Source organism: Pseudophryne corroboree, chromosome 12 (genome assembly GCF_028390025.1).
Source record: "Pseudophryne corroboree isolate aPseCor3 chromosome 12, aPseCor3.hap2, whole genome shotgun sequence".
Lineage (NCBI taxonomy): Eukaryota > Metazoa > Chordata > Amphibia > Anura > Myobatrachidae > Pseudophryne > Pseudophryne corroboree.
Genome location: NC_086455.1, coordinates 12542879 through 12570473, shown reverse-complemented (window position 1 = coordinate 12570473; position 27595 = coordinate 12542879). Strand labels below are relative to the sequence as shown.

The following is a 27595-nucleotide window of genomic DNA, read 5'->3' as shown; positions in this document are numbered from 1 at the left end:
TGAGCTGATCGCAGTGTAGGAGTAAGTCCCGAGTTACTCAGAAACTGCAAAGAAATTTCTATTCGCAATTATGCTAATCTTTCGTTCGCAATTCTGCAAAGCTAAGATTCACTCCCAGTAGGCGGCGGCTTAGCGTCAGTAGCGGATCTTGCCACGGCAAGCAGGACTTTTGCGCAGGGCGCCATCCGGAGGGCGCCGCACCAGGGCAAGATCCGCTGCTGCTATGTGCCCCCCGCTGCCGCTGGCCGCTGCCCCCCCGCTGCCGCTGTGAAGGGAAACTAGACGCGTACGCGTCTAGTTTCCCTTCGTGGAGAGGTCCTTTACTGTGCGGTGCGTGATGACATCATCGCGCACCGCACAGCAAAGGTCCTCTCCATGAAGGGAACTAGACGCTACGCCATCGCGCACCGCACATCATTTCAGTCTGTACAGGGGGCGTAAATGACCATGCCCCCTGTACCAAGCCTCGCCCCCTATTGCCGCCCAGGGCGCACAGAGCGCCAGAACCGGCCCTGCTTAGCGTGTGCAATGCTGCTAAAAGCAGCTAGCGAGCGGGCTACAGGAGATATCTCCAGCAAGTGCGCACATCCATTTACACAATGGAAGAGATGTGTCATAAAAGCAAAGGCGCCTCTCTGTGTATTATATACAGTATATTACGCTTCTCTCTGTAATACGTATATAATGCCTTGCTCTGTATTATATGGGCCTATCCCTGTATTATCTATAGAACACCTCTCTCTGTGTATTATATGAGCCTCTCTCTGTAATATATATATATATATATATATATATATACACAATGCTCATCTCTGTGTGATATATATATAGAGAGAGAGAGAGAGAAAGTGAGGTCTTGTATTATACTGCATACAATACAGAGGGAGGTGTTATGCAGATAATACAGAGATAGGCCCTTATATTACACAGCAAGGCATTATATATATATATATATATATATATATATATATATATAGGTATATATAAAAAGAGATAGATAAAGTAGCCTTATATTGGAGACACGCACACTTTCTGCCCTTCTACACAGCTGTTTTTATATTTTTCAGGCTGACGAGAAAACAGTTACTTTCCCAGAGTAGAATGCTCACAGTACTGTTATTTACTAACATAGCCTACACCCTCATCACCGGCCACTATTTCTCACTGGTTATCAAAGACAAATGCTCTAAAGAGGCCTAATATAACCCAGATTCCTCCTCCCCCTCCCAGATTGACAGGCAGCCCACATTACCCTCCTTGCCTATAAAAGCCAGGCCTTCACAGGTGCTCTGATTTGGTTGGACAGGCTGCCATACTGCAGGGAGACACAGCACTTTCACCAGCAGGTAAATCACCTGTTCTACCCTTCACATGCAGAACTTCCCCCGGCCTGCTGAATAAGCACCCCCGGTTCCTATGTAGCACATGGCCCCTCTTCCCACTAATATATAGATATATATTATATACATTATACTGTTCCTTTATAGCGGGATTCTCATAGATTACACAGGTTCTGTGGCTGATTAATACCAGGTGACATACAGGCTTGTAGTCATCCAGCCACAGAACCTGTGTAATTCACTAGTGCCCCAGTTTTGTGTGTGTGTGTTAAATATGTGGATTATCTGTTAGATGACATAGTAAGGTCCATGAAATAGTACTAGATAATAAATGATAAAAGTATGCGTAATGTGCTGAGCCTTTGTCCAATACTGACAAATAGGGATAATTCTGAACCCAGTGCATGTGACAGAAACCCTCCGATATTTCAGATGTACTACGCAGCCAAGAAACCCGCTGCCTTTGCTCTATGGTGCTTTAAATAGTGGTTTAGATTTAACATCCTTTATAATTTTTTCAACATATTTTATTGAATCTTATGCATTGGCCTATTACTGACCCAGAACGTAAAGCACATCAGATAGGGTTGTGGCTACCTAAAGCAGATCTGCCATCACATTCAGATACAGCCAGTACAGAATGCAGCGTGACTGATGAAGCAGATAGTGTGACGAACTAGAGAAGCATAACCTGTAATCCACAAAAGGGAAGATGTATGAAGCGGTGAAAAGATTGGCGAAGTGAGCCAGTGAAGTTGCTATGGCAACCAATCAGCTGCTACGTATAATTTTATAGAATACACTTGACAAATATTTTTTCAAGGCTGATTGGTTGCTATGGGCAACTTCTCTGCTCTCTTCACTACTTAATACATCTCCTCCATAATCTGTTATTCTGATAGGAAAGGTGAAACGGTCTGCACAGAGATATGATGTAATACTTCAAGCACATCAATTTTCTCATTTTCCTACCCAAAATAACTAGGATGGGAGTTACAACCGCAGCCCACGTCCTGAGAATACACTACACACTATAGTATACACACTAGAATACAAACACGAAATATAGAAATAAGAGACCTAAATGGGCATTGAAAATACAAAAAAAACTTACTGTAATGATTACCTGAAATCAAGTTATGAGTAAAAATACAAAGTTATAAGCAACTAATATAAAAAAAATATTAAAAAAAGGCCAGCGTTGGCACTAAGCAGTCCTGAAGAAGAGCGGGCGGTAAATCCTAAAACACATGCTAGGAATGATAAATCACTGCCATATTCCAGATAAAGAATTTAGGGGGACATTTACTAAGCATTGATAAGTGGAGAAGTGGCTCCATCAACCAATCAGCTGCTCTGTATAATTTTTATAGTATGCAAATTATAGATGTTACTTCAGTGGTGATTGGTTGCCATGGGCAACTTCTCCACTGACTCACTTCTCCGCTCTTATCACTGCTTAGTAAATGTCCACCATAGATCTAGATCCTATATTGTGTAGGACAAATAGTCCACTAGAACTAGGAACTCTACGTTACCGTGAAAATAGATTTAGGGAATGAAGGGGGAAGTGCTGGGATTTTCCTGCAGCTGTGGGATTTTCTATACAATTAGTGGACCGAAAAAGGAAAGCAGCGAGTTTTATTTATTTTTATTTTTTTTCCCCACACCTCCGTGCAAGTCTTAATTTTAGGAAAAATCGTTAAGAATTGCGCTGGAACCCCCCTGAGGACTAAGCAATTGGAAGTTTCCAATTAGCTTAATTAGTAATTACTCACCAGTGTCGAGAGCCGGTCTTCTGCAGCAGCGGTGAGTGTAATGTGTGTGTGTGTCACGCAATGCTCCCTCAATGTCATTTATTCATAACCTGCACCCTGTGGCAGCAGCTGCTGGGACAACTACACCTCCCAGCAACACCTGGGATTCCCAGCAGCCGCATCCATACTGTGAGCTTATCTTATACTTGTATGTACTTGTGCTTGGAGTGATGGCTCAGGGTGGTCTTCAGTATGCCGACTGTCGGGATCCCTGCGCACAGTATACCGGCGCCGGAATCCCGACAGCCGGCATACCGACGCTTTTTCTTCCTCGTGGGGGTCCACGACCCCCCCTGGAGTGAGAATAAAATAGCGTGGCACGCGTAGCGCGTCACCGAGCCGCAAGGGGCTCATTTTGCGCTGCCACGCTGTCGGTATGCCGGCGGTCGGGCTCCCGGCGCCGATATACCATACTACACCCATGGCTCAGGGTAAGCTAATTTCAGCAGTGGATGGCGACATGCACCTATCATATACACCTTTCAGGAGGCGGATCACTGCACGGCCCATAAACCTGGTGATAAAGGCCACATTTATGCCCCATACACTAGATTTAAAGTTGCACAAATCAGAGTATTGGTGCAGAAACATAACTGTATGGCCCAGGAATGTAGCAGGGCAGTAATCCACTCTGTACCAACCCCGCCCCCAAACGTGATGTCATGATGACTTCATGCTGAGGAGCAGGACCGTCTGGACCATCAAGTAACTAAGCGGCGGCCAGCCCTCTAGGCCAGGGATGGGGAACCTTCGGCCCTCCAGCTGTTGAACTACACATCCCTGCAACAGTTTTAGCATTACCAAATAGCAAAACTGTAACAAGGCATGCTGGTATGTGTAGTTCAACAGCTGGAGAGCCGAAGGTTCCCCATCCCTGCTCTAGGCCAAGCCTGGACAACCTGTGGCTCTCCAGCTATTGTGAAACTACAAGTCCCATCATACCTTGCAACAGTTTTGCTAGTAGGGAATTGTAAAAATGTGGCAGGGCATGCTGGGATGTGTAGTTTCACAACATCTGGAGAGCCACAAGTTGGCCTGGCCCGCTGTAGGGGGTCGTTCTAGGCACCCTGCAAGCCAAATGCAGGTGCCACTGGGCAGTACTGCTCGCCCACCCCTAGTTACGGCCCTGGCGGGGACGCGCTTTTGTGCGCAAGCACAAATTTTCAGTTTACCTTTAACTATATATCAGGACCTAAAGAAATCTAAGCTGACAAACAGGTCTACAGTAGGTTATGAAAGAATCTCGTGTCCAAAATCCATATTTGTTGTCCCGGGCTTATTAGCCTATCACAGAGCTAAGAGCTACTGGGCGGGATGTACTAAAGGAAAAATGTGGTAAAACCCCCGAAAACGGGGGTTTTACCGCATTTTCAAATGTACTAAGATTCCACCGCCGGTTTTTCGCTGTCTAGGGTAACGCCGTCTCTGGATGGCGATACCATATAGGAGCCTATGGGCTTCTTATCGCGGACTGCCGTAACCTGCCTCCGACCCCCCTTCCCCCGGCATACCTTCCTCCAGGCAGCCCTGGTACCGGAAGGTAGTCTCCTCCAACCCCTAGCAATGCAGCCAGAGGTCCTTCTGGCTGCAGGGGGGGGGGGAGGTGGCGGCGCTGGGGGCAGCCTGCTGCTGCTTCCCGGAATGCGGGCAGTGTGGAGACCCCCCACAGACCACCTCACAGGTATCGCGGGGGGCCTCCGTCACCGCATTGCAATAGTGATCGCATATGTTAGTACATATGCGATCAACATCGCTGTGATAAGTGGCGAGGGGCGGCGATGTATATGAATACATCCCGCCCAGTGCGTGTGACTGAGAAGCACAGACTCCAGGCTTACTCATGGCTACCCCATGTGAGGTCCATTAACTAGCCCCAGGTTCCTTGGTTCCTCCCGCTCAGGACACGGTCACCGGTCAGTGACAGTCAGGAGTGAGTGATGAATACACACAGTAATGTCAGACGCACAAACAAGTCACGTTCCAGCCCTACAGAACCGGTATATCCAATGTCTGCCTTCCGCACACTCACGCCCTCTCTGTCACTGCAGCGTGCAGCTCCCCTGGGCTGAGTGTCAGCCAGATACGCCATGAGGGAGGGGGGTGCTGTGGGAGCTACACCTACTATAGAACGCCAGTTTCTGTCAGGCGTGGACTCTGCTTGCAGGTAAATACTCCGCTGTGACGGAACCTGGAAGTTGGTTTCACCTGTAGAACAGGAAAGGAATGTACATACTTTCTAGCCTCAGAAATGACTGTATTTCTGTCATATCACTGTCAGTCCTGTACACGGGTACGACAAGTTAGCGTGGCTATGACATCACGCTGAGACCAGCAGGGGGCAGGGTGCTAATGGAATTTAAGGTGTAGCTATTGTGAGTTTGAAAATGAAGTTTCCTCTCACCAGTGCTGAGAGAGTATTAGTTATTTATAATAGGTCGCCGGTCCCATAGTATTACGCTTCTGACAATGCAATGTGAGAACTGGGTTATCCTATAGTGCATCCTTGGATCTCAGAACTTAAGAGGACATTTACTAAGCAGTGATAAGAGAAGTGAGCCAGTGGAGAAGTTGTCAATGGTAACCAATCAGCACTGAAGTAACATCTATCATTTGCATACTATAAAATGATACAGAGCTGCTGATTGGTTGATGGGGCCACTTGCTCACTTCTCCACTCTTATCACTGCTTAGTAAATGTCCCCATTAGAGAATTAAGAGTTTCCAGGTGCAAGTATATATGCGTATAACTCTAAATAGTGAAGCTCCAGAATGCGTAGCTTAATCCGGATCCTTGCCAGCCGGCCCATAATCACTCTGCCCGACGGGCACACATGCGCATGGAGGCAGGGCGCACAGTGTGGAGGCAGCAGAGGGGCCTCTAGGAAGGGGCGGGGCTCCAGAAACCAATGCCATCTGAGGATGGTGTTAGTTCCTGCAAGAAAACTTCACTTTGTTTTTGGACTTTGCTGAATAATAAGCACTCCATCGGGCCCCTAGTAATGAATGGGGGTTTCCGTATGTGTAATGAGCCCATAAAGGATAACTAGGCTCCTAAATCACCGCTGATTGCTTTTACCCCTCTTGAGTATCAGCCCTGTTATAAATCCTTGTATTGTTTGCAAAAACGCCACCTGTCCTTGCAGACCACAAGCATCATTCATTCAAAGCCAACCATTTTCAGTGTCTTCATATGTGTAGTGTCTGGTACTGTACCCAACGCCTTGCAGACCTGTCCTGGAGGTCCAGGAATTGTTTCTACTCTGAGACCTCCCTCACCCGTTTTGGTGCAGGTGTAGGCAACATCCAGCTTTTCACCTGCTGTGGAACTACACCTCCCAGCATGCCGTGCCACCGTTTTATAATAACTGGCAGGGCATGCTGGGATATGTAGTTCCACAACAGCTGGCGTGCTGCTCCTTGCCTACCCCCCTTGTGTTGCCTAGTTGGAAGTTGCTTTCATCCACCTGAAGGCAGCACATCCCTGTCAGCGCTGCATGTCTCATTAAATATGTATGTTTTATACGGGCGCACGTGTGCCAGGCAATTCATTACCACATTCCCAAGGGTGATGTCCGCCCACAACTTGTCATGTAAACACAAGTAGTCCATTGTTTCCCTACGGTCCTCTCTGGGATTAAGTAGATTGTGTTTATTTAATATAAAGTTTCTTTCCTGGTGCACAGTACAAAGGCATATTGCCTAAGATGGAACTGGAAGGGATAGAAACATACAGGTATGTAGCAGCTTCTGACCAGTGATTTGTATGACAAGTGCGGATCCTGAGTGACGTACGCTCAGCATCCATTGCCACAGCTATAATTACTAGTCAGTGATGCGCTCTGATGTCAGCCCCTGAGGCTGCTGGGAGATTGCCAGATATAAGGGAAGCGGGAGGGTTTGGGCAGAGATGGATTAAAGGGCTGAAAGGTTGATGTATCCTGGTGTGATATGTAAGGTTGAAGAAGTAAAAAGAATGGAGAAGTTGCCCATAGCAGCCAATGGGTGCAATTCCCAATACTAGCAATGGCACATAGGCGTTTCTATACTGGGCGCAGTGTTTGCGGTGCACACGGCCCCTGGGTCCAGGGGGGCCACACTGCACCAATAGAATATATTTACCCCTCTGGAGTCCCGCGACGGAGGCCCTGCTGTATGGGCACTGATCACTCGGAAAATTACCCCAGCGACCATTTCCAAGTGATTTGCGCATGCGCACGGGAGGTGTCCCCAGGAACAAGGAGCGGGCGCCATGTTCCCGGAGACCTACGCATGCGCAGTAGACTCTGGCATTATGTCAGTCTACTGCTGCCGGAGAGGAGGGGGCCAGCGACGGAGGCTGCACGCGGGTCCCCTCCTCTCTTAAAACGCCCCTGTCATGGCAGCTGTCTGTGGGAGGTCTGGGCTTCCTCATGAAGATAAGCTGATCTGCCTATACAGATGGTTTCTAGCACTGGCATGAGGTAGCTAGGAGCTGCAGATACGTCTTAATCAATGTCAGGCCCTAAGACCTCATGGGGCACCGGGCAACACACAGGTTCCCCGTCCTACTTTGTCAACACAAATAAAGCATAAAACAGCATAAGGCAATTCGGGCCCCTCATGTCTGCTAGGCCCGAGGCAGAAGCCTAGGGGTCGATTTATTAACATTGCTTTTGCTAAACAAACAAAATGTGAAAAGGAGTTTTCACACACTTTTCACATTATTTATTTTAGTATTACTCATATGTATTAAAGGGCTTTTGGAGCAGTTTTCATTAAACTGCTCCAAACCCTTTAATTCACTTTTTTTTTTTTATCGCATTTCCCATACTTATAATAGGAAATGCGATCTGGGTCTAATTTACAAAAAAATGTGAAAAACCACCACAATGAGCCCTGTGATGATTAACGCCAACTCCAGCTGGCGTTATCACAGGGATCATTGCGAGATCCCTACTTCTGCACAGCTTTCTCTTCCCTCTGGCAGAGAAACCTGTGCAGGACCCGGCTCCGGTGGTCAGCTCTGTGTGCCCGATGGACACACAAGCTGATCACTGGTAAAAAAAAAAAAAAAATCAAAACATACTTACTAGTCCAGGGGGCCAGTGATCGGTGCGGGCTGCCAGTCATTGGGACCTCATGTGCGCTACTGTGACCCCTGATGCAGTAAAGTGATGCTGTAAAACGGCAGCTCACTTTACAGCACCGGGGTCACAGCAGCGTGCAGGATCCGATGCCTTGGAGGAGCAGCGATTGCCGGCTCCCTGGACTGGGGGGAAGCTATATCACAAGGGTGTGGGGGGATAGTCGTGATGGTGGGGTCGAGTCGGCGTTGGTTGTGGCGCGTGCACAGCAGGACATCTGGGTATTTTTCCCCCCAAATACCCCAATACTGTTGTGTATTGTCATCGCAGGGACAGAGCTTGCTTGCATGCGCTGTCCCTGTGTGAGGTAAATGATACATCCGTGCAATGTAATCAATTATCGCTGTGCGGATTCGGTTTATGGTGATAAATCAGCCCCTAGGTCACCTGATGGATGATCTGGATAAGAAAGTGTCCTGTCATCTGCACACGGAGCAGTGATAGGCAGCCTGATTAATATTCAGGAGCCCTCAAACCTTCAGATTGGCCACAAATTACCCATAATCCCAGTAATATTTAAAAAAATAATACATTTAATCAAAAGAAAAAGGCAGCTATCTGTAATAACATACAGCAGACATTTTACACAAGTTTTACAAGTTATTACAAACGAGCCTGACAAAAAATAAGGAAGAGGCCGGGGGCCGCAAGATTCAGGAGCCTTATAGGCCCTACGCACTGGCCGATTTTATGAAAGATATGAACGATCTCGTTCAGAAATGAACGAGAACTCGTTCATATCTTTCAGTGTGGAGACTCCAGCGATGAACGATGCGCGGCCCCGCGCTCGTTCATCGCTGGTCTCCCGTCGGCTGTGCATGCAGGCCAATATGGACGTTCTCGTCCATATTTGCCTGCACTTCAATGCAGCCGGGTGACGGGGGGAGTGAAGAAACTTCACTCCCCCCGTCACTGCCCCCCTCCGCCACCGGGTCGCTCGTCGGCCGTATCGGCCGTCGGGCACCTCGGCGGCGCATCGTCTAATGAGTAGGGCCCCTTAGACTGCGATAAAGTACCAGCCAATCAGCTCCTGTCATTTTTTCAAACACAGCATGTGACATGGCAGTTATTATCTGATTGGCTGGTGCTTTATCTCAGTCTGCCTTATCTCCATCCAAGGCTTTAGTAAATAGACCCCTTAGGCTTGAAGGGCCAAACAGCAACCTATTGCCCATCACTGCTGCGGAAGGAAGCCATTTTATGTGCTCAATCAACATCCAGAGGAATTGCTCCTTGCTCTGAATTCTGATTCCAATGTATAGAATGTTTTGAACGTCACTCAGTGGCCCTGGGGTGGAATGCCACAGTCCTGCCTTGCAGACCTCAGCCCGTTCCTGCTTTCTTGACAGACTTGTATGTTATTCCTTTAATAAATAGGCCCTTAAGGTCCCGTACTAAGTAGTCTGAGCTTGCATAGCACTGTGCGGCTTTCTATACAGTAGTAAGAGTCTTTAATCCACATATACTACCCCCCCCCCCCCCCCCAACATGACCCTGCGCCTGGGATCCCCTGTTAATGTGTGATTGGTGTCACCTGTGGTGAATTATGTGGCTGAGAGGTTTCACCACAGGTGACGGAAATCATACATTAAAGGGAAAGCCCAGGAGCCGAGCATTGTGTACCTGGTGGAAGGGGTCATGTTGCTGCATATGGGGAATAAAGACAGGAACACAGACTGCACCTAGTATACAGGAAAGGGGAACTGGTTCCGTGCACTTCTCTATACATGTGCTGCTGTTCCTGCATGCAAATGAGGGCAAACACCGAGCATTGCACTCTACATACAGCGCCAGGTGAGCGTTACCACAGGGGCGGTGTCAGAGAACCTCCCTATACAGCTCTCAGCCACGTTGTTTATATGTGAGAGGTCATACAGCAGCTTTTCTCCTGTTTATACCGCGCTCTGTACAAAGCACAACACCTCCTCCTGTCCCCGAGATAATAAAAAATAATTTTAGCCACAATTTAGCACAATAAAATGTTCACTAGTTACCGTAATGGGCCCTACACATCGATGTTATCGTTGGCCGATTTTTCTTCAGCGATTTTTAAGCATACATAATGGATGATATCTATGGCTGATTTGGACGATATGGCATTACATACGTTATCGTCCAAATCGGCTTGCATGTTTAAACGATCGATCAACAATGAACAATTGCCGGGACGCGCATCATTCATCGTTGTTGCATACACAAAGATATGAACGATATATCGTTAATTTTTTATATGTCTATCAAAGGTATTTCTAAGTGTGTAGGGCCCTTTAGTTATGGGCCCTATACACTTGCCAATGTTTTCTGATTTGGACGATGTAAGTTTTTAACGATTAATGACCATCGTCCAAATTTGGCTTGCTATGCTAAACAATGGAAACCCAACAATTAACTACAGCGGGGACGGGCATCGTTCATCATTGGTGCATACACACTAAGCGATATAAACGATTTATCACTCATTACTGAACGAGGTAGTTCATATCGCTCATACACATCGGCAAGTGGGTAGGGCCCATTAGTTCTTTATTCAAGTCTGTGAAATCGTCAGATCTTATGGGCCCTATACACTTGGCAATATCTTTGTACAACATGAAATATATCGTTCAGAAGTGAACGATAAATCGTTCATATCTTTCAGTGTGTATGCAACAACGATGAACGATGTGTGTACCCCGCAATTGATCATCGTTTAAACATGCAAGCCAGTTTGGACGATATCGATGTACAGATTAATCCACGCTAGTCGTGGCTCCGTCTGTGACTCAGATTTCCTTGCATACTACCTGCTGATTCCCTGGTGACGTCAGTGCAGCGTGCACGGCGCCCGGGAATCAGCTTACACCATTATGGAGTTAAGCCCGCCCCCAGGACTCCTATTGGCTGGGGGGCAGGTTTAGCTGTATAATTACTTATGCTGATTGGAATCCGCTCTGGGGCTGGTGGTGATGACCGCGTGCGATCGCCAGGTGATAACCTCACCCTATCCCGTCACTCGCTCCCCCTACACCTTCCCCACCACTGCCACGCCCTTGAAGGGGATAAAGGGCCCATATGGAAAAGGCCATATGGATTCCTGAATTTTGGGAAGACCTTTCCTTCCAGGAGAGCATGGAACCCTGCCGTATCCCGGGCATTTCACTGCGAATCGCATCATTATGGCCCGCCCCACTGCGCCTTGTCATGAGTCGCCATATCTTTTGATGTGTAGGGTGAAGAAGAACGGCCCTATCGCCTTTCGCCTCAATAGTGCAATAATGCTTTTCTGCGTGTTGCTGAACCAGCCCGTATTGTATCTCCCTGCTGATAAGAGGGACTTTCACCTGCATTTCCTGCCAAAGATAAATAGAAACTAGGAACTGGACAAGCAGCTTAGAGAATCTCACATTCTCATGATCGGTTACAGCCCGGCCTCCGTGTTTTACGTGCAACGATTTAAAAAGTAAAATTCAAAAATATCCCCAGGATCTGGAGAAGCGCAGAGTAACATCCATAACCCGTGCAGGTAGAGCCGGCCCTAAACGAAATTATGCCCTAGGCAAGATTTTGGCTGGTGACCCCTAGCACCGCCGCTAGTTCAATCTCTGACCCTGCACCCCTTTCCCAGCACCATCACCCCCACCCATATCAGTCCTCATTTTGGTGCTCCTACCCCCTTTATTTTTTTTAAATAGGAACAGCGTGCATACTCGGCGCACAGCCCAAAAAGGGGTGTGTTCTTGCCTGGAAGGGGCATGTCCACGCAATAGTACCCCCAATTAAAATTACACCACACAGTAGTGCAACTTTATTCACATATTTTGCAATAGTGTCCCTTATTCACGTTACATCACATAGTAGTACCACTTTACCTTCTATACGTTACTCCTCTCAGTAGTGCCCCTTATTCACATAACACCACACTGGATTGCTCCTTATTCACATTACACCATACCATATTGCTCTTTATCACGTTAGACCACACAGTAGTGCCCTTTCTATATGTTACGCCACACAGCAGAGCACCTTATACACAGACACACATTAGTAATGCATTTATACACATACCACACAGTAATGCCCTTTACACATTATGCCAACCTTTATTAATGTCTTTATACACATAATGTCCCTTACACATTTGCAGCACATTATTAATGTGCTTATACACATAATGACACATAGTGCCCCTTACACATTTGCCGCACATTATTAATGCCCTTATACACATAATGATGCACATAGTGCCCCTTACACATTTGCCGCACATTATTAATGCCCTTATACACATAATGACGCACATAGTGCCCCTTACACATTTGCCGCACATTATTAATGCATTTGTACACATGACACACACAATGCCCCTTAAACATATGCCTAACACTACTGCACAACCAACCCACCCGCACACACACGGGCGCTAACACTGTGACCTCTGCCTCTGCTTGGATACAGATGTGTCCTCATACATCTTGCCTCAATACGCCATGTAGCAGTGCGAGTCAGCTGGCAGCTCTGCTAACGTTGGGCACCTTTTGATGAAAATTCTTATTTGCATTACTATGTGGCTAGGATGCACAAACAGCTTCTGCTGATAAAAATGATATGCGGCATGTCTATATTCTGTTTGTGACTGCAGCTGTATCTGCATACAAAATGCTACGTTAGTGATTTCCAGGAATACACTGTAACGTAGCATTTTGTACGCAGATACAGCCACAGTCACACACAGAATATAGTCATGCCACATATTTTAATCAGCAGAAGGTACTTGTGCCCCTAGGCATTACAATTGCCCTAGGCATTCCCCTAGTTTGCCTATGCCTAGGGCCATCTCTGCGTGTAAGGGCAAATTAGGAGGGGACATGTGTGCCACTTCCATGCAGACTCCTTCTCTCTCGTGGTGCAGTTGCGCGTATACTTTGGAACTTTCAGTCTACAGTGTGGGTGCAAGGTCCCTGGAAACATGGCGCTGTATTCTCAAAGCATTCCCGATATTGGTCCCCGTAGCTAGATAGCTAGTGCAGATTGCAGTAGCTCGTAACCTATGAGCTACAGATCAGGGATGTACTTCTGGCAGGGTTCCTGAGGAACCCTCCACAGAAATGGCCACTGTGCTTGGCGGGCAGACTGACTGCACGTGTGCAGATGCCCCTGCACCGCACTCAGCACAGTTGATACATTCACTAGATGTGATCGCTTTCTGCAATGCGAACCTGGGGGCTAATATTGCACTCATTGATAAATGGGCCCATAGTGTCAAAGGCCACTTCACGGATCTACTGCCTCTACTGACCAGGAGTGAAACTTACATAAGTCACATGTGCAGAGACCTTGTGATGCCAAAACGTACAATTACTTCCCAGTTTGTTCTGTCCCAAGATGAACTAATCTAATATGTGGTAGCGAGTAATACACAAATAGTTTGGTACTCCAATTGGTTTTAGTGTTCTCCTGAGATATTGTAGTGCTGCCCCAGGAAGCGTTATTCACAGTGGTTACAGTATTGTCCTGAGCAGTGGTACTCCCAATGGCTGGAGTACTGTCCCAGGAAGCACTAGGGATATTGGTTATAGTATTGTCCTGAGCAGTGGTACTCCCAATGGCTGGAGTACTGTCCCAGGAAGCACTAGGGATATTGGTTACAGCATTGTCCTGAGCAGCGGTACTCCCAATCAGGCCTGGCAATGCGTGTACAAAGGAGACACCCGTACAGGGCCCTCAGGATAAAGGACACAAGAACGAGGCCACAGAGCCAATAATGCTTTTTAAAGTGTTTGCTCCAACTGATCAATTTATGTAATAAAAATGTATATAATATATACACATACATACTGTTTTAAGACTCTGTGATAGTGTAGGAAATGCATGAAGGTGGGGAACCTTGGCGAGCGGTTTGCAGGCTTCCGTTCATTGGCCAATTCACTAACTAAACCCCCATCATTTATTTATTGATGTAGTGAGGATAAGTGAGCTTGCTATGGTGAGTGCTGAACTTTCTGTTTGTATTTATTGAAGTATGTGGTCATGGGCTACATGCACCCCACCCTATGAGTGCTGAGTGCAGACACTGCACCCCGCTGTGGTTTTATATTTGTGTGCGTGTATACACTGATGCATCACTCATCTCCTAATATACTCTGTGCTGCTGGGGACCCTGCTCCTCCCACTATATAACTCTCAGTCTGTGGCTTCCTGCTGCCTCCATTCTCCTCCTCACATCATATCACTGCCCCTGTCACTTGCAGCCGTGTCCTCACTGCACATCACTCATCTCCTGATATACTCTGTGCTGCTGGGGGACCCTGCTCCTCCCACTATATAACTCTCAGCCTGTGGCTTCCTGCTGCCTCCATTCCCCTCCTCACATCATGTCACTGCTCCTGTCACATGCAGCCCTATCCTCACTGACACACCACTCATCTCCTGATATACTCTGTGCTGCTGGTGACCCTGCTCCTCCCACTGTATGACTCTCGGTCTGTGGCTTCCTGCTGGCTCCATTCCCCTCCTCACATCATGTCACTGCCCCTGCCATGTGCAGCTCTGTCCTCACTGACACATCGCTCATCTCCTGATATACTCTGTGCTGCTGGGGACCCTGCCCCTTCCACTATATAACTGTCTGTGGCTCCCTGCTGCCTCCATTCCCCTCCTCGCATCATGTCACTGCCCCTGTCACATGCAGCCCTGTCCTCACTGACACATCACTCATGTCCTGATATACTCTGTGCTGCTGTCCCGCCCTGCTCCCGAGGGCTGGAGTACTGTCCCAGGAAGAATTAGTCACATCAATCAGTATTGTACTGAGCAGTGGTACTTCTAATGGCTGGAGTACTGCCCCAGGAAGAATTGGTTACACTGGTTAAAGATTTGTCCCAAGTGGAGGTACTCCCACTGGCTGGAGTGTTGTCCCAATAAGCATTAGTGACATTGGTTCTAGTATTGTCTCAAGCATTGGTACTACCAATGGCTGGTTGGAGTACTTTCCCAGGAAGTATTAGTGATATTGGTTAGTATTGTCCCGAGCAGTGGTCTAATGGCTGAAGTGCTCTAACCATCACTAATAATCCCTGGGAGAGTACTTCAGCCATTAGACCACTGCTCAGGACAATACTAACCAATATCACTAATACTTCCTGGGACAGTACTCCAGCCATAGGGAGTACCACTGTTCAGGACAATACTGTAACCATCACTAATAATCCCTGGGACAGTATTGTCCTGAACAGTGGTACTCCCTATGGCTGGCGTACTGTCCCAGGAAGTATTAGTGATATTGATTACAGTACAGTCCCGAGCATTGATACTCCCAATGGCTGGAGCACTATCCAAGGAAGCATTGGTTACAGTATTGTCTCAAGCAGTGGTACTCCCAATGTCAGGAGTACTGTCCCAGGAAGCTTTAGTGATATTGACTACAGTATTGTCCTCAGCAGTGGTACTCCCAATGGCAGGAGTACTGGCCCAGGAAGCGTTAATCACATTGGCTACAGTATTGTCCTGAGTAGTGGTACTCCCAATGGCTGGACTGCTGTCCCAGGAAGCCTTGGTGATATTGGTTACAGTATTGTCCCGAGCAGTGGTACTCCCAATGGCTGGAGTACTGTCCCAGGAAGCTTTAGTGATATTGACTACAGTATTGTCCTCAGCAGTGGTACTCCCAATGGCAGGAGTACTGGCCCAGGAAGCGTTAATCACATTGGCTACAGTATTGTCCCGAGTAGTGGTACTCCCAATGGCTGGACTGCCGTCCCAGGAAGCATCAATGATATTGGTTACAGCAGTGGTTTCCAAACTTTTTTGAATCACGGCGCCCTAGAATATCAGAATTTATTTAACGGCACCCCTAGGCCAAAAATTTCTTATTGAGAAATTTAGAAAGAAATATTACATTAAGTAGATTGCGTTTATATGTCATCCTTAGGGTCAGTTGTGTGGTGAGGGACAGGATTTGCTTCTGTTTGGCCACATATTTTATGACTGGCAGCCACTAGCGTTGGTTTTGCCTATTATATTGACCATAAATAATTAGAATTGGTCCTGGACCACCAACCCAGGGCACCCCTACAAGTGTCCCGAGGCACCCCAGGGAGCCACGGCACACAGTTTGGGAACCTCTGGGTTACAGCATTGTCCTGAGCAGTGGTACTCCCAATGTCCAGAGTACTGTCCCAGGAAACATTGGTTACAGTACAGTCCTGAACAGAGGCACTCCCAATGGTTGGAGTACTGTCCCAGGAAGCATTAGTGATATTGGTTACAGTACAGTCCCGAGCAGTGGTACTCCCAATGGCTCGAGTACTCTCCCAGGAAGCATTGGTTACAGTATTGTCTCAAGCAGTGGTACTCCCAATGGCTGGAGTACTGTCTCAGGAAACTTTAGTGACATCGGTTATAGTATTGTCCCGAGCAGTGGTACTCCCAATGGCTGGAGTACTGTCCCAGGAAGCTTTAGTGATATTGACTACAGTATTGTCCTCAGCAGTGGTACTCCCAATGGCAGGAGTACTGGCCCAGGAAGCGTTAATCACATTGGCTACAGTATTGTCCTGAGTAGTGGTACTCCCAATGGCTGGACTGCTGTCCCAGGAAGCCTTGGTGATATTGGTTACAGTATTGTCCCGAGCAGTGGTACTCCCAATGGCTGGAGTACTGTCCCAGGAAGCTTTAGTGATATTGACTACAGTATTGTCGTCAGCAGTGGTACTCCCAATGTCTAGAGTACTGGCCCAGGAAACATTGGTTACAGTACAGTCCTGAACAGAGGTACTCCCAATGGCTGGAGCACTCTCCTAGGAAGCATTAGTGATATTGGTTATAGTATTGACCCGAGCAGTGGTACTCCCAATGGCTGAAGTACTGTCCCAGGAATTTAGTGATATTCGTTACAGTACAGTCCCGAGCAGTGGTACTCCCAATGGCTGGAGTACTGTCCCAGGAAGTATTAGTGATATTGGCTACAGCATTGTCCTGAGCAGTGGTACTCCCAATGTCCAGAGTAATGTCCCCGGAAACATTTAGTTACAGTACAGTCCCGAGCAGAGGTACTCCCAATAGCTGGAGTACTTTCCCAGGAAGCATAACACACATCACCATAATTCATGTTCTTCTCATTCTTTGTGTTTTGCAGTGCTGGAAACTGTTATACCGCCCTAGTCTCTGTCTATAGACACTCCCAATACAGACCTACAGCCCCTTACGTGACATACTAACCAGGCACATTAATCATTAACACCAGTGTAGCCGCACACAGATGTAATGATTACACCATGCTAGCAGTGTCTCTCCATGCAGTATTGTGCCTGTACCTTGTACACCATTCTAACTAAACACTGTTTGCTCTACAGTCACTGAGGTCTATATAGGAAGCAGTGATGTCCCCTTTATCCGCCTGTTTTACAGGAGAAAGATTCTCACCACCACCTCCTATTTACCAGCCGATACCGCAGATAAATCACTGGTCTGTCTGGCAGCGCATTTATTACTGTGTCCCTACAGCCCGCTATGGGCACTGCGGAGTTTGCGCAATTTAACAAACAGCGGAAATCGTCACTTTCTGCAGCTAGGTAGCGCGGTCTCCAGATGGCGTTACCTATACACAGTGACGGAGGGCATGTGAGGAAAAGCTTCACTTTCTCACCCCTGGGCCAAACTGATGCGCATTTTACAGCGACATTTCACAGGCAGTGATAGGTGCTGACGGAGGAGACGGTAACCCTCACAGAGGTGCGGGGTCTACACCTTAATGAGCCCCCGACCGCTAAATAGCAGCTATATCCAAATATGTATTGCAGTGAAAAATGATAGATATTCAGTTATATAAATAGACCCCTACATACTCTTGCTTCAGCAGTGCCGCATAGCCCCCTGGGTGCGCCAGGTCCCACGTGATTCTGCTGCTCTGAGCGCAAAATCTGCCTGTTTTATTACACCCTGTCGACCTATTTACTGTCGACCAGTAGTGGTCGACCTATTTACTGTCGACCAGTAGTGGTCGACCTATTTACTGTCGACCAGTAGTGGTCGACCTATTTACTGTCGACCTATTTACTGTTGACCAATAGTGGTCGACCTATTTACTGTTGACCAATAGTGGTCGACCTATTTACTGTCGACCAATAGTGGTCGACCTAGACATTGTCGTCCTAGTTACTGTCGACTTTCAGTCCGGATCCCGTGTGTAATACCAATTACTGTCCCGTTAAAGTCTCAGCCCAGCGTCTGTGCTACACTGTGAGCGGCTTTTTGCTGTGTCTGCGAACTCGTAGCGTCTCTCGTCGTGCCACACAGTGTACGGACAACCAGTAAGTGAGCGCCAGTAATATACAACTGGCAAATGTTTACAGTCCAATGGATATGGGTAATCATGAGGGCATGAGGTAAGCAATCTGTGCTTCAACTGCTGTGGAACTAAAAGTCCCAGCATGGCAGCCATGGACTAATGGAGTGTGGAAGGCATGCTGGAGCTTGCAGTTCCACAGTCATCGATCCACATAAGTCTGCTTTGGAACTCTGCTACATAAGATACACCTGTCTCCCTGTCACCTGTCTGAGATAAGACAATGACGGAACTGTCAGATACTCTATAAAGGTAGTGAAGTGGGTACTCACCTGGCATTAATCCCACCACAATCAGCAATACCACCCAAGGGTCACCCATTGTGGTGCCAGCGGGTGTCGGCCGCTTTCAGTCAGCTGTCGGTGTTGCTGCAGATCTGTGTGTGGCGAGACCTGTGGTTACCCGTGCACAGCCCAGAAGCTGCAGAGCCTGCAGAGCGAGTTCTGAGAGGACGAGACACACCTGTGCAGGTAGAGAGGGCAGGTATTCTGCCGCAGAGATTGCAGTGTTATTCTTTGCCAGGTGACGCCCAGTGAGGATGTTCCAAGGCTCCGTCAGGCATTGTTTATAGCCGTTGTTTCCGATCTCGTTGATAGGTTGTGTACACGGGACAATCATGCAGTGTATGGGGCAACCCAAAGCTTGGTGTGTTCATACAGTCCTGTGTGTGCAGGATGTGTGGTACAAAAATACATTCATTTCATACTGTTGTATATGGATCATCAGACATTCTGGTCATCATCTTATGGGGATCCGGTCTTTAGGTCGCCATGTAAAAAAGTCGACATGGAAAAAAGGTTGACATGAGTTTGTAACTTTTTTTTTTTTTATTTCATTTGTTGAACTTTTTTCATACTTTATGATCCACGTGGACTACGATTGGGAATAGTAACCTGTGCCGAGCGCAGCAGCCCTTTTTCCGGTGTCGACCTGTTTCGGGTGTCGACCTAGTCACTGTCAAACAATAGTGGTCGACCTAATTACTGTCGACTTTCACACCACAGCAGAGAGGTAAGAATTGCTGACACCGACAAATTATTAGACTTTGTGCCAAAATCAGTATTTATTACTAAGGACACACCATAAATATATTGTAGTGCACGTGGCTTAAATGATGACTTAGGATATAGTTTTATGGGTTCAGCATAAAGTACCGGCAAAGCAGATTGGTCACAATCACCATAATGACACTTAATTGGTGCTGCAGGCTACTGATTCACTAATCCACCGGACAGTTCAATTAAGATCGGAAATGCTGCGGATGTACTAGCTAATAGCTTGGTAAACTAAACCCTATATACTCCCAAACATCTACTAAGGATTCCTATTCACTTATCTACATATCATTCTTACAAGCCTAACACGTTACACATCTATCAGCAATTTACTTCATTGTGCAATGCTGGTTTCCCTCTGGTAGTTTCACCTGGAAGGCTTGAACGTTGCTGCACCCAGGCTGCATTTGGAACCTTGGGCCTAATTCAAACCTGATCACAGCAGCCAATTTGTTAGCTAATGGACAAAATCATGTGCACTGCAGGTGGGGCAGATGTAACATGTGCAGAGTTAGATTTTGGTGGGTTATATTGTTCATGTGCAGGGTAAATACGGGCTGCTTAATTTTTACACTGCAATTTAGATTTCAGTTTGAACACACCTCACCCAAATCTAACTCTCTGCACACGTTACATCTGTCCCACCTGCAGTACACATGGTTTTGCCCATTAGCTAACAAATTTGCTCAGAGCCAGCCCTAGGCATAGGAAAAGTAGGCAATTGCCTAGGGCACTTGGAGTGCCTAGGGGCACAAGCAGCTTCTTCTGATTAAAATATGTGGCATGCCTGTATTCTGCATATGACTGCTGCTGTATCTGCATACTAAGTGCTAGGTTAGTGTATTCCTGGAAATCACTGTAACGTAGCATTTTGTATGCAGATACATCCACATTCACACACAGAATATAGGCATGCCGCATATCATTTTAATCAGCAGAAAGGGCACTACTGTGTGATCTAATGTGAAGAAAGAGCAGTGTGGTGTGATGTGAATAAGGTGCAATTCAGTGTGATGTAATGTGAATAAGGGTCACTACTGTGAGGAGTAACGTATATAAGGTAAAGTGGTACTACTGTGTGATGTAACGTGAATACGAGACGCTATCGCATGATATAATGTGTATAAAATTGCACTATTGTGTGCCATAATATGAATTGGGGGTACTATTGTGTGGCCGTGCCCCTTCCCAGCAACAACACACCCCTTTTTGGGGCACTTCTACTATTTAAAATATAGGGAGTAGGAGCACCAAAATGAGAACTGCTATGGGTGATGGTGTTGGAAAACATGTGGAACTAGAGGTGGTGCTAGGGGGCACCAGCCAAAATCTTGTCAAGGGCATCATATTGGTTAGGGACGGCTCTGAATTTGCTGCTGCAATCAGGTCTGAATTAGGCCCTTTCTGTGCACAAGTTGGGGTGCTGACCAACACAAACTTTAATTCAGTTTCTGACTAGAGATTTTGCATGCAGAATAATGTATCGGAGAAGGTTCCAGTGGAAAACGGTCCTTTCTGTACATTCTTATAAAGTGTTCTCTCCTTAGCCGGTGTGTTTGGTTTGTTTACTGTGCCGCCCACATGAAAGCGTCTCTGCTGCGGATGACTGAGTCGCCAAACCAGAGACCTGACTTTTGTATTGATTGTAATCCCTCAGTCATCTTGTGTTTGTTTAGCTGAGTCCAAAGTATAATAGTAGTGTAATAGAGAGCCTTATTCTGAGGTCACACAGACCTGGATGTGATAGATATATCTATATCTATACATTTACACTGCATATACCAGTATGCCACCCTCATGACCCCAGACTCTGCTTATAAAAGACGCAATTTGCCTTGTCTCGCAGGGGTTGGTGGAGCCACAACGACACACCTAGAACCATCAGACCCCAGCCACCATTGCTCAATGACGCACAGCGATTTGCACCATCAAGGAGAAGTGAAAGTGCTGCCTTTTCTCTCAGGAGGACTCCCCATAACTTGTAAATCTCCCGGACATTCGGAGAAAGCAAGCGCGCACGTGTCCTAGTCCAACTGCAGCTTTAGGGAAGCGACGAGCTATGGAGCTAAATTCCGTACAGGGAGTCTGCCCATCGTTACACGTTTTCCCCTCTGGGTAGACGTAAACAGAAGGGCGAGCGGAGAAACTCTGCTGATGTCTTAATATGGTTGAAGGTTGACACTTGTGACGACAAGACGTGTTTTGTCAGACGTCTGGGCACACCTCGCCTCAAGTACACTTTTATTGCACGTTCCTGTCAAAACTCCAATAAACACATGACAGGAGTGACGTGTAAGTGGTTGAGGGTTAATTTCAACAAAGGCGCTTAGATATCGCCCTCACATTACCTATAGCTGGGATTTCCTGATCAGGCTGAACTTGAGATCTGTACTCTAATAAATATTAATCTCTGCAAATACAGTATGCTCAGCCAGTATCCCTCCTTTGATTGGAGGACCATCATGGGCCAACCAGCCGTTTCTGGCCACCATTACTGAAAGGGGATAGTAGCTCCAGGGGGTGCTTTATTAGGCTTCTAATTAAGATTTCCAGTTTGCATGACTAGAGGGCCTAATTCAGATCTGATCGCAGCAGCAAATGTGTTAGCTAATGGGCAAAACCATGTGCACTGCAGGTGGGGCAAGTGTAACATGTGCAGAGAGAGTTAGATTTGGCTGGGGTGTGTTCAAACTGAAATCTAAATTGCAGTGTGAAAATAAAGCAGCCAGTATTTACCCTGCACAGAAACAATATAACCCACCCAAATCTTACTCTCTGCACATGTTACATCTGCCCTACCTGCAGTGCACATGGTTTTGCCCATTTGCTAACAAATTTGCTGCTGCGATCAGGTCTGAATTACCCCCAGAAACAGCTGTGATTGTATTTATCATGCTGTAATTGTTTTTTTATTGTAATAATGCTCGTTCAGCAATGTTACTAACTGCAATCTATTCATGGGACAAAAACATTCAGAAACCATGCAATAAAATACAGTAGAGTTTCTGGGGTTTATCTGCAAAGCTTTAGGTTGTAAAACCCAGCGCTTCTGGTTTTATGTCCGATATTTATAAGGGTGATGCTTTCAGTAGCCGAGCCTTCCTGGTAAAGTCCTGGCCATTTCCGCTGGGTAAATAAACACTCCTGTGTCTTACATAACTAGCTGATGCACCCGATTTGTATAACCCGCGAGATGCAGACACAGGCGGCCGTAATCTAAAGGAGCAATAATTTAAGAGGCTGAATCAACCTGGTTTTGCTTTTTAAATGATTGCCCATTAGGGTGTCAGTCATTTGCAGCGGACACTTTAGGAGGTGCAGGGTGAGATCCAGTCTCTGGAAATTCTGTATAACCCAATGAACAAGTCACATAAATACATTTGGGATTAGGAGTCTCCTATGTAGATTTTTTTTTTTTTCCATTCACTGGACAACAAGGATTTCCATTACACAATGCACATATGTTTCAAAATGTAACTCGTGTAATATTAAATAGCTTATAAAAAAAAAACTAGATCTAAAATAGACTCGTTAGCTGCCAAATATTTGATGAAAATGGTCGTCAGTGGAGACAGAAAGGAGAGATTGTGAATAGAACACTTTTACTGATTGGACTGAGTAGGTTCCTTGTGCCTTCCTCCCCCTGAAACGTTATTAGTGTTGTGTAAATGGCAGAAAACCGATATTGTGAAAGTACTTGCTAGTATTGCTGTATCAGTCAGGGGGTATTCAATCACCATTGAAAAGCCACTGGGAGTGAAACTTTTTTTTTTTTGTTTAATTCAATTAGAACACCCAAAAAAAGTGTCACCCGAAAACACACAGGTTCAGTGAAACCTGTGTGTTTTTGGTAGAAACAGCCCCATTTTTGGACGAAAACAGGTGTGTTCGGGAATTTTGCTTCACCTGCAGGAGACAGGTGAAACTAATCCCTGATAAGCCGCGGCATGCGCCGGCTTATTCGGGCTAATTGAATAGCATCTCCAGCGATACTTTTACCCATGATCAGTGATTGTGGGTAATTGAATATCCTCCGTAGTGTTTCTGTGGCTGTTGATTTACATATGGTACAGTGTAATACATAAAGAACACCATGGCATTTACCCATGGCAAGATCCGCTACTGATGGAGGCATGTATATTAAGGCTGGAGAAGTGATAAAGCAATGATAAAGAAGTGATAAGTGGAAGGTGACAACGCACCAGCCAATCAGCTCCTGTTATGTTTCAAACCTGTAATGATTGGCTGTTGCGTTATCACCTTGCACTCATCACTAATTTATCACGTATCTAGGCTTAATACATCTGCCCCATGGTGTCTGCTCCTTGCTCCCAGGTACGTCTCTTCTGCGCATGCACAGATCTCTGGAAAAATGGCCACCACACCATTTTCCTGGTGACTTGTGCTGCTCACGCTGCACCAACATTGGGACTTCAGAGAGGTAAGTATTTAAAAATGACACTGGGTGTGCGTTGTGGGCCCCATGTGCATTGTACACCCTGCACCCACTGTAGATCCACCAATGAATACAGTTCTGTAATATGAAAACAATATATTGGGACAGATTGGATTTTCTAATATTTAATAGGCCATAAATTAAAATATCACCACAAGCACGGAGTGCTTTGAAATTAGCAATAATTATGTTCTCACTGGTTATCTGCAGCATATACAGTAGGTGGACAACCAACCGCACCTGCCATCATTCAGTGTGTCTCTCTCCATATTCCTTACAAACGTGAGTTATTGCTTAGACAGCTAAAATGTTTTAGTTGTTTTACTGTAGGGGTGGGATGTAATAGATCCCAAGTCCGCGATGGGTGCGGGATGCCGGGCGAAAATGTTTTGCAGTTTTTGTTTTTAAAGTGACAATCATTTATGAGCCATGGCTTTGACTTATAAATGATTGCCCCTTAAAAAAAAAAGTCAGAATTCGTCAGGCATTTTGCACGACTGGCAAAGTCGGACTCTACTACCAGTATCTGAGTACATTATTGCATTTACCCTCTGCAGCTTTATTTCTCACTGCTGACTAAAACTAAGTCCTTTGTCCACAGCCCGTGTGATCCGTATGATTCCTGGGTGCGAGACATGACTGGCTCAACGTGGTTTGCTGTCGCAGAGTTTGGTAATTATTCTGGATCAAGCAGATTCTTTCCCATAGTAAGTATAGTAAAAACAGTCTGCAAATGTTTTTTTTGTATACTATTTTTTCATTTCTTAAAAAAAAAAATGTTAAATTTATACATAGCCCGCAACTTATGAGGAATTGCAACAAAACTGTTACCTCTGCTTAATACACCTGCTACACAACATCTGTTTTATACAACTTCTCTCTTTCCAGCGTTCAGATGAACTAATGTTTATGGATTCTGTGACGGCCTCAACATTACAGACAGCGACTCTCAGTATCCCGAATATATCAGGATCAGCTGCTCCGCATATGGCTCACCCCTTACAAGTTCATCGTACACTAAACCCATGTAGATATGCATCATCTACAGCCTAATAGATGGGCATTAACTGAAGGGAAAACTAATTACTAGAGGTTGTGATACACTTAACATACACAAGTGGAACCCCTTACCAGGACATGACAAATACTCGCAATTGCATCAGCGCAACGCCTGGACCTGACAGCCTTGTCATTTCCGACCCGCAAAATCGTCACCACTGTCATCAAACACCTGACAAAGACTCAATGGGACACAGACCATCCAGGTATAAGTTACACGCAGATGGCTGATGTATATACAGGAGACAGAGCCTGGTGCCACGATGACGCAAATAACTTCTGTGCAAATTGGTGGTTACGCCCTAGAGGAAATTAGTCTCTTCGTAGAACAAAACATTTTTTAAATACGCTATAGGCTTATAAGGCATCCTAATGGCAATCACAGTAACCATTGTTGATTTATACGGGGACACCATAGATTGTAAGCTTGTGAGCAGGGCCTTCCTACCTATGACTGTTTATTACCCAGTTTTGTCTGATCATTGTGTCTAGTTGTAAAGCACAATGGAGTTTGCTGCACTATATAAGAAACTGATAATAAATAAAATAGGCTGAGGTTCGGAACCACAATGGACAAATTATCCATTACATTATAGGGCCCACGGAAGCCAATGACTAACCCCAACCCGTCATAAGTAGTCAAACTGTAACACTGCCGCAGCTGGCTCAACATGACTAAAACTATCAGACTGTTGTGAGCAAAGCGGGATATAAACATTTTATGTCGAATAAGAAGGCTTGAAGATATTACATAGGTGGTGATCACAGTACACCTGATAAATAAACAGAAACGCAAGCACAACGGTGGCCACAGAAGAAGCACCCATAGGTGCTCAGAGCAACCCCGGCTCCAAGTGAACTGCCTGCATGCAATGTATATTTACCCATACGTGAGAGTACACAGTCCGTCGCCAGGCAGTCCCCATTCAGACACAGCCATCTTGGTTTTTAGAATACACTGATCCCTTTGAATGACGTTTCCTAATTTTGAAGCCTCTGAATTTTGTCATTTGCATTTTGTCAACTTGGATGAGGCTGCGCTGATTTACGGGCGGTGTACAGGCTCTATGCGATGCTGTATAGAATCTGCTTTGTAGTGACCTGTTGGGTGTGGACCCCAGGGATCGGGTGCAGTTAAGGTTAAAGTGTGGTGGGTATAGAATCTGCTCAGTAGTGCCCTGTTGGGTGTGGACCCCAGGGATCGGGTGCAGTTAAGGTTCTAGTGTGGTGGGTATAGAATCTGCTCAGTAGTGCCCTGTTGGGTGTGGACCCCAGGGATCGGGTGCAGTTAAGGTTAAAGTGTGGTGGGTATAGAATCTGCTCAGTAGTGACCTGTTGGGTGTGGACCCCAGGGATCGGGTGCAGGTAAGGTTATAGTGTGGTGGGTTATGTCATCCTATCTGTTTGCGCAGTAAGACATGTTAATCTTATGACGTATGTGGCCGGGGTGATTGGTAGTAGTGGTTAGTGGTCACAGGTCATATCTTGATTGTCCCTAAAGCAACTATTGCCCAATGCTGGAAGCTTCATTAACCCCTCTTCTTAAGAAAAATTGTGCCTATAATGTAACTTGCTGTTGTCATGGAGACTTATTTCAGACATCTTTCACCCCTGTACCCTTACCTATTATAAAGTGGTTTAATTGGCTGTATCAAACTTTTGAGCGATAAAATGGAGAAGTTGTCTATATAAAATTGTCTGTGATATGTCTGCAGTTTTAATGGCACTACCTACAACTGCTCCCCCCACCCCACGCTAAAGGCCCCTGGATGTCAATCACTTTGCAATGAAATCCTCACTGTGAGCGACTGTCTAATGGAACCTTGGCGCATGCGCGGTGCAATCACAATGTATGCCTAGCTGATCGCTAATTGCTCAACCGCACAAATATCAGCATTTTGTACATCTTTGAATGAGGCCTCCTTTTTTTTTTTTTTTTTTTTTTTTACACCGCAGTGGACTAAAGTTGATTAGGCCCAAAGCCTGCCAGGATTTATGGTTATGGGAAGCCTTTATATACTATACTATATAGCGTCGCTGTGTACGGCCATGTACTGATCTTCATATTTCCAGGTGCATGCACCACATCACAAGACACAGACTAATTACTCAACATCCGCCATACAGAGTATAATGTACATAACGCAGAAGGAGGATAACGCAAGCTTTGCAGGGGGAGGGGTGAGAGTCAAGATGGTGACTAACAGCGCACTGCGGCGTACCAATTCCAAGGTTGTTTTAATCACGGCTGCAATGCTTGTTACAGTTTTTTTTAAAGTACATTTGGGTCATATTAATTAATAGAACCACCAATTCTATTAACTTGTCACTACAAGTACCAGCATGGATGCACTTCAGACTTCTTGAATTGTTATGGTCTCCGTTAACATCTCTGCATAATTTTAAACATTTGCCTTTTTTTTA

General features: G+C 46.1%; 1 protein-coding gene and 1 long non-coding RNA gene across 3 annotated transcripts in view; one reads left to right on the top strand and one right to left on the bottom strand.

Annotated features, from left to right (window-relative positions):
* Nucleotides 1-19062, bottom strand: part of VSIG8 (V-set and immunoglobulin domain containing 8) — a 30545-nt gene extending 11483 nt beyond the window's left edge. For both annotated transcript variants that reach the window (XM_063947012.1, XM_063947013.1), the window contains exon 1: nucleotides 18874-19062. In XM_063947012.1, coding sequence (XP_063803082.1) covers nucleotides 18874-18922 — 49 coding nt within the window. In that variant the 5' untranslated portion in view covers nucleotides 18923-19062. The remainder of the gene's footprint in view (nucleotides 1-18873) is intronic.
* On the top strand, nucleotides 1302-27595 carry LOC134980267 (uncharacterized). The gene is made up of 3 exons (XR_010190366.1): nucleotides 1302-1346; nucleotides 24714-24819; nucleotides 25001-27595. It is a non-coding gene; the product is annotated as an uncharacterized LOC134980267 (long non-coding RNA).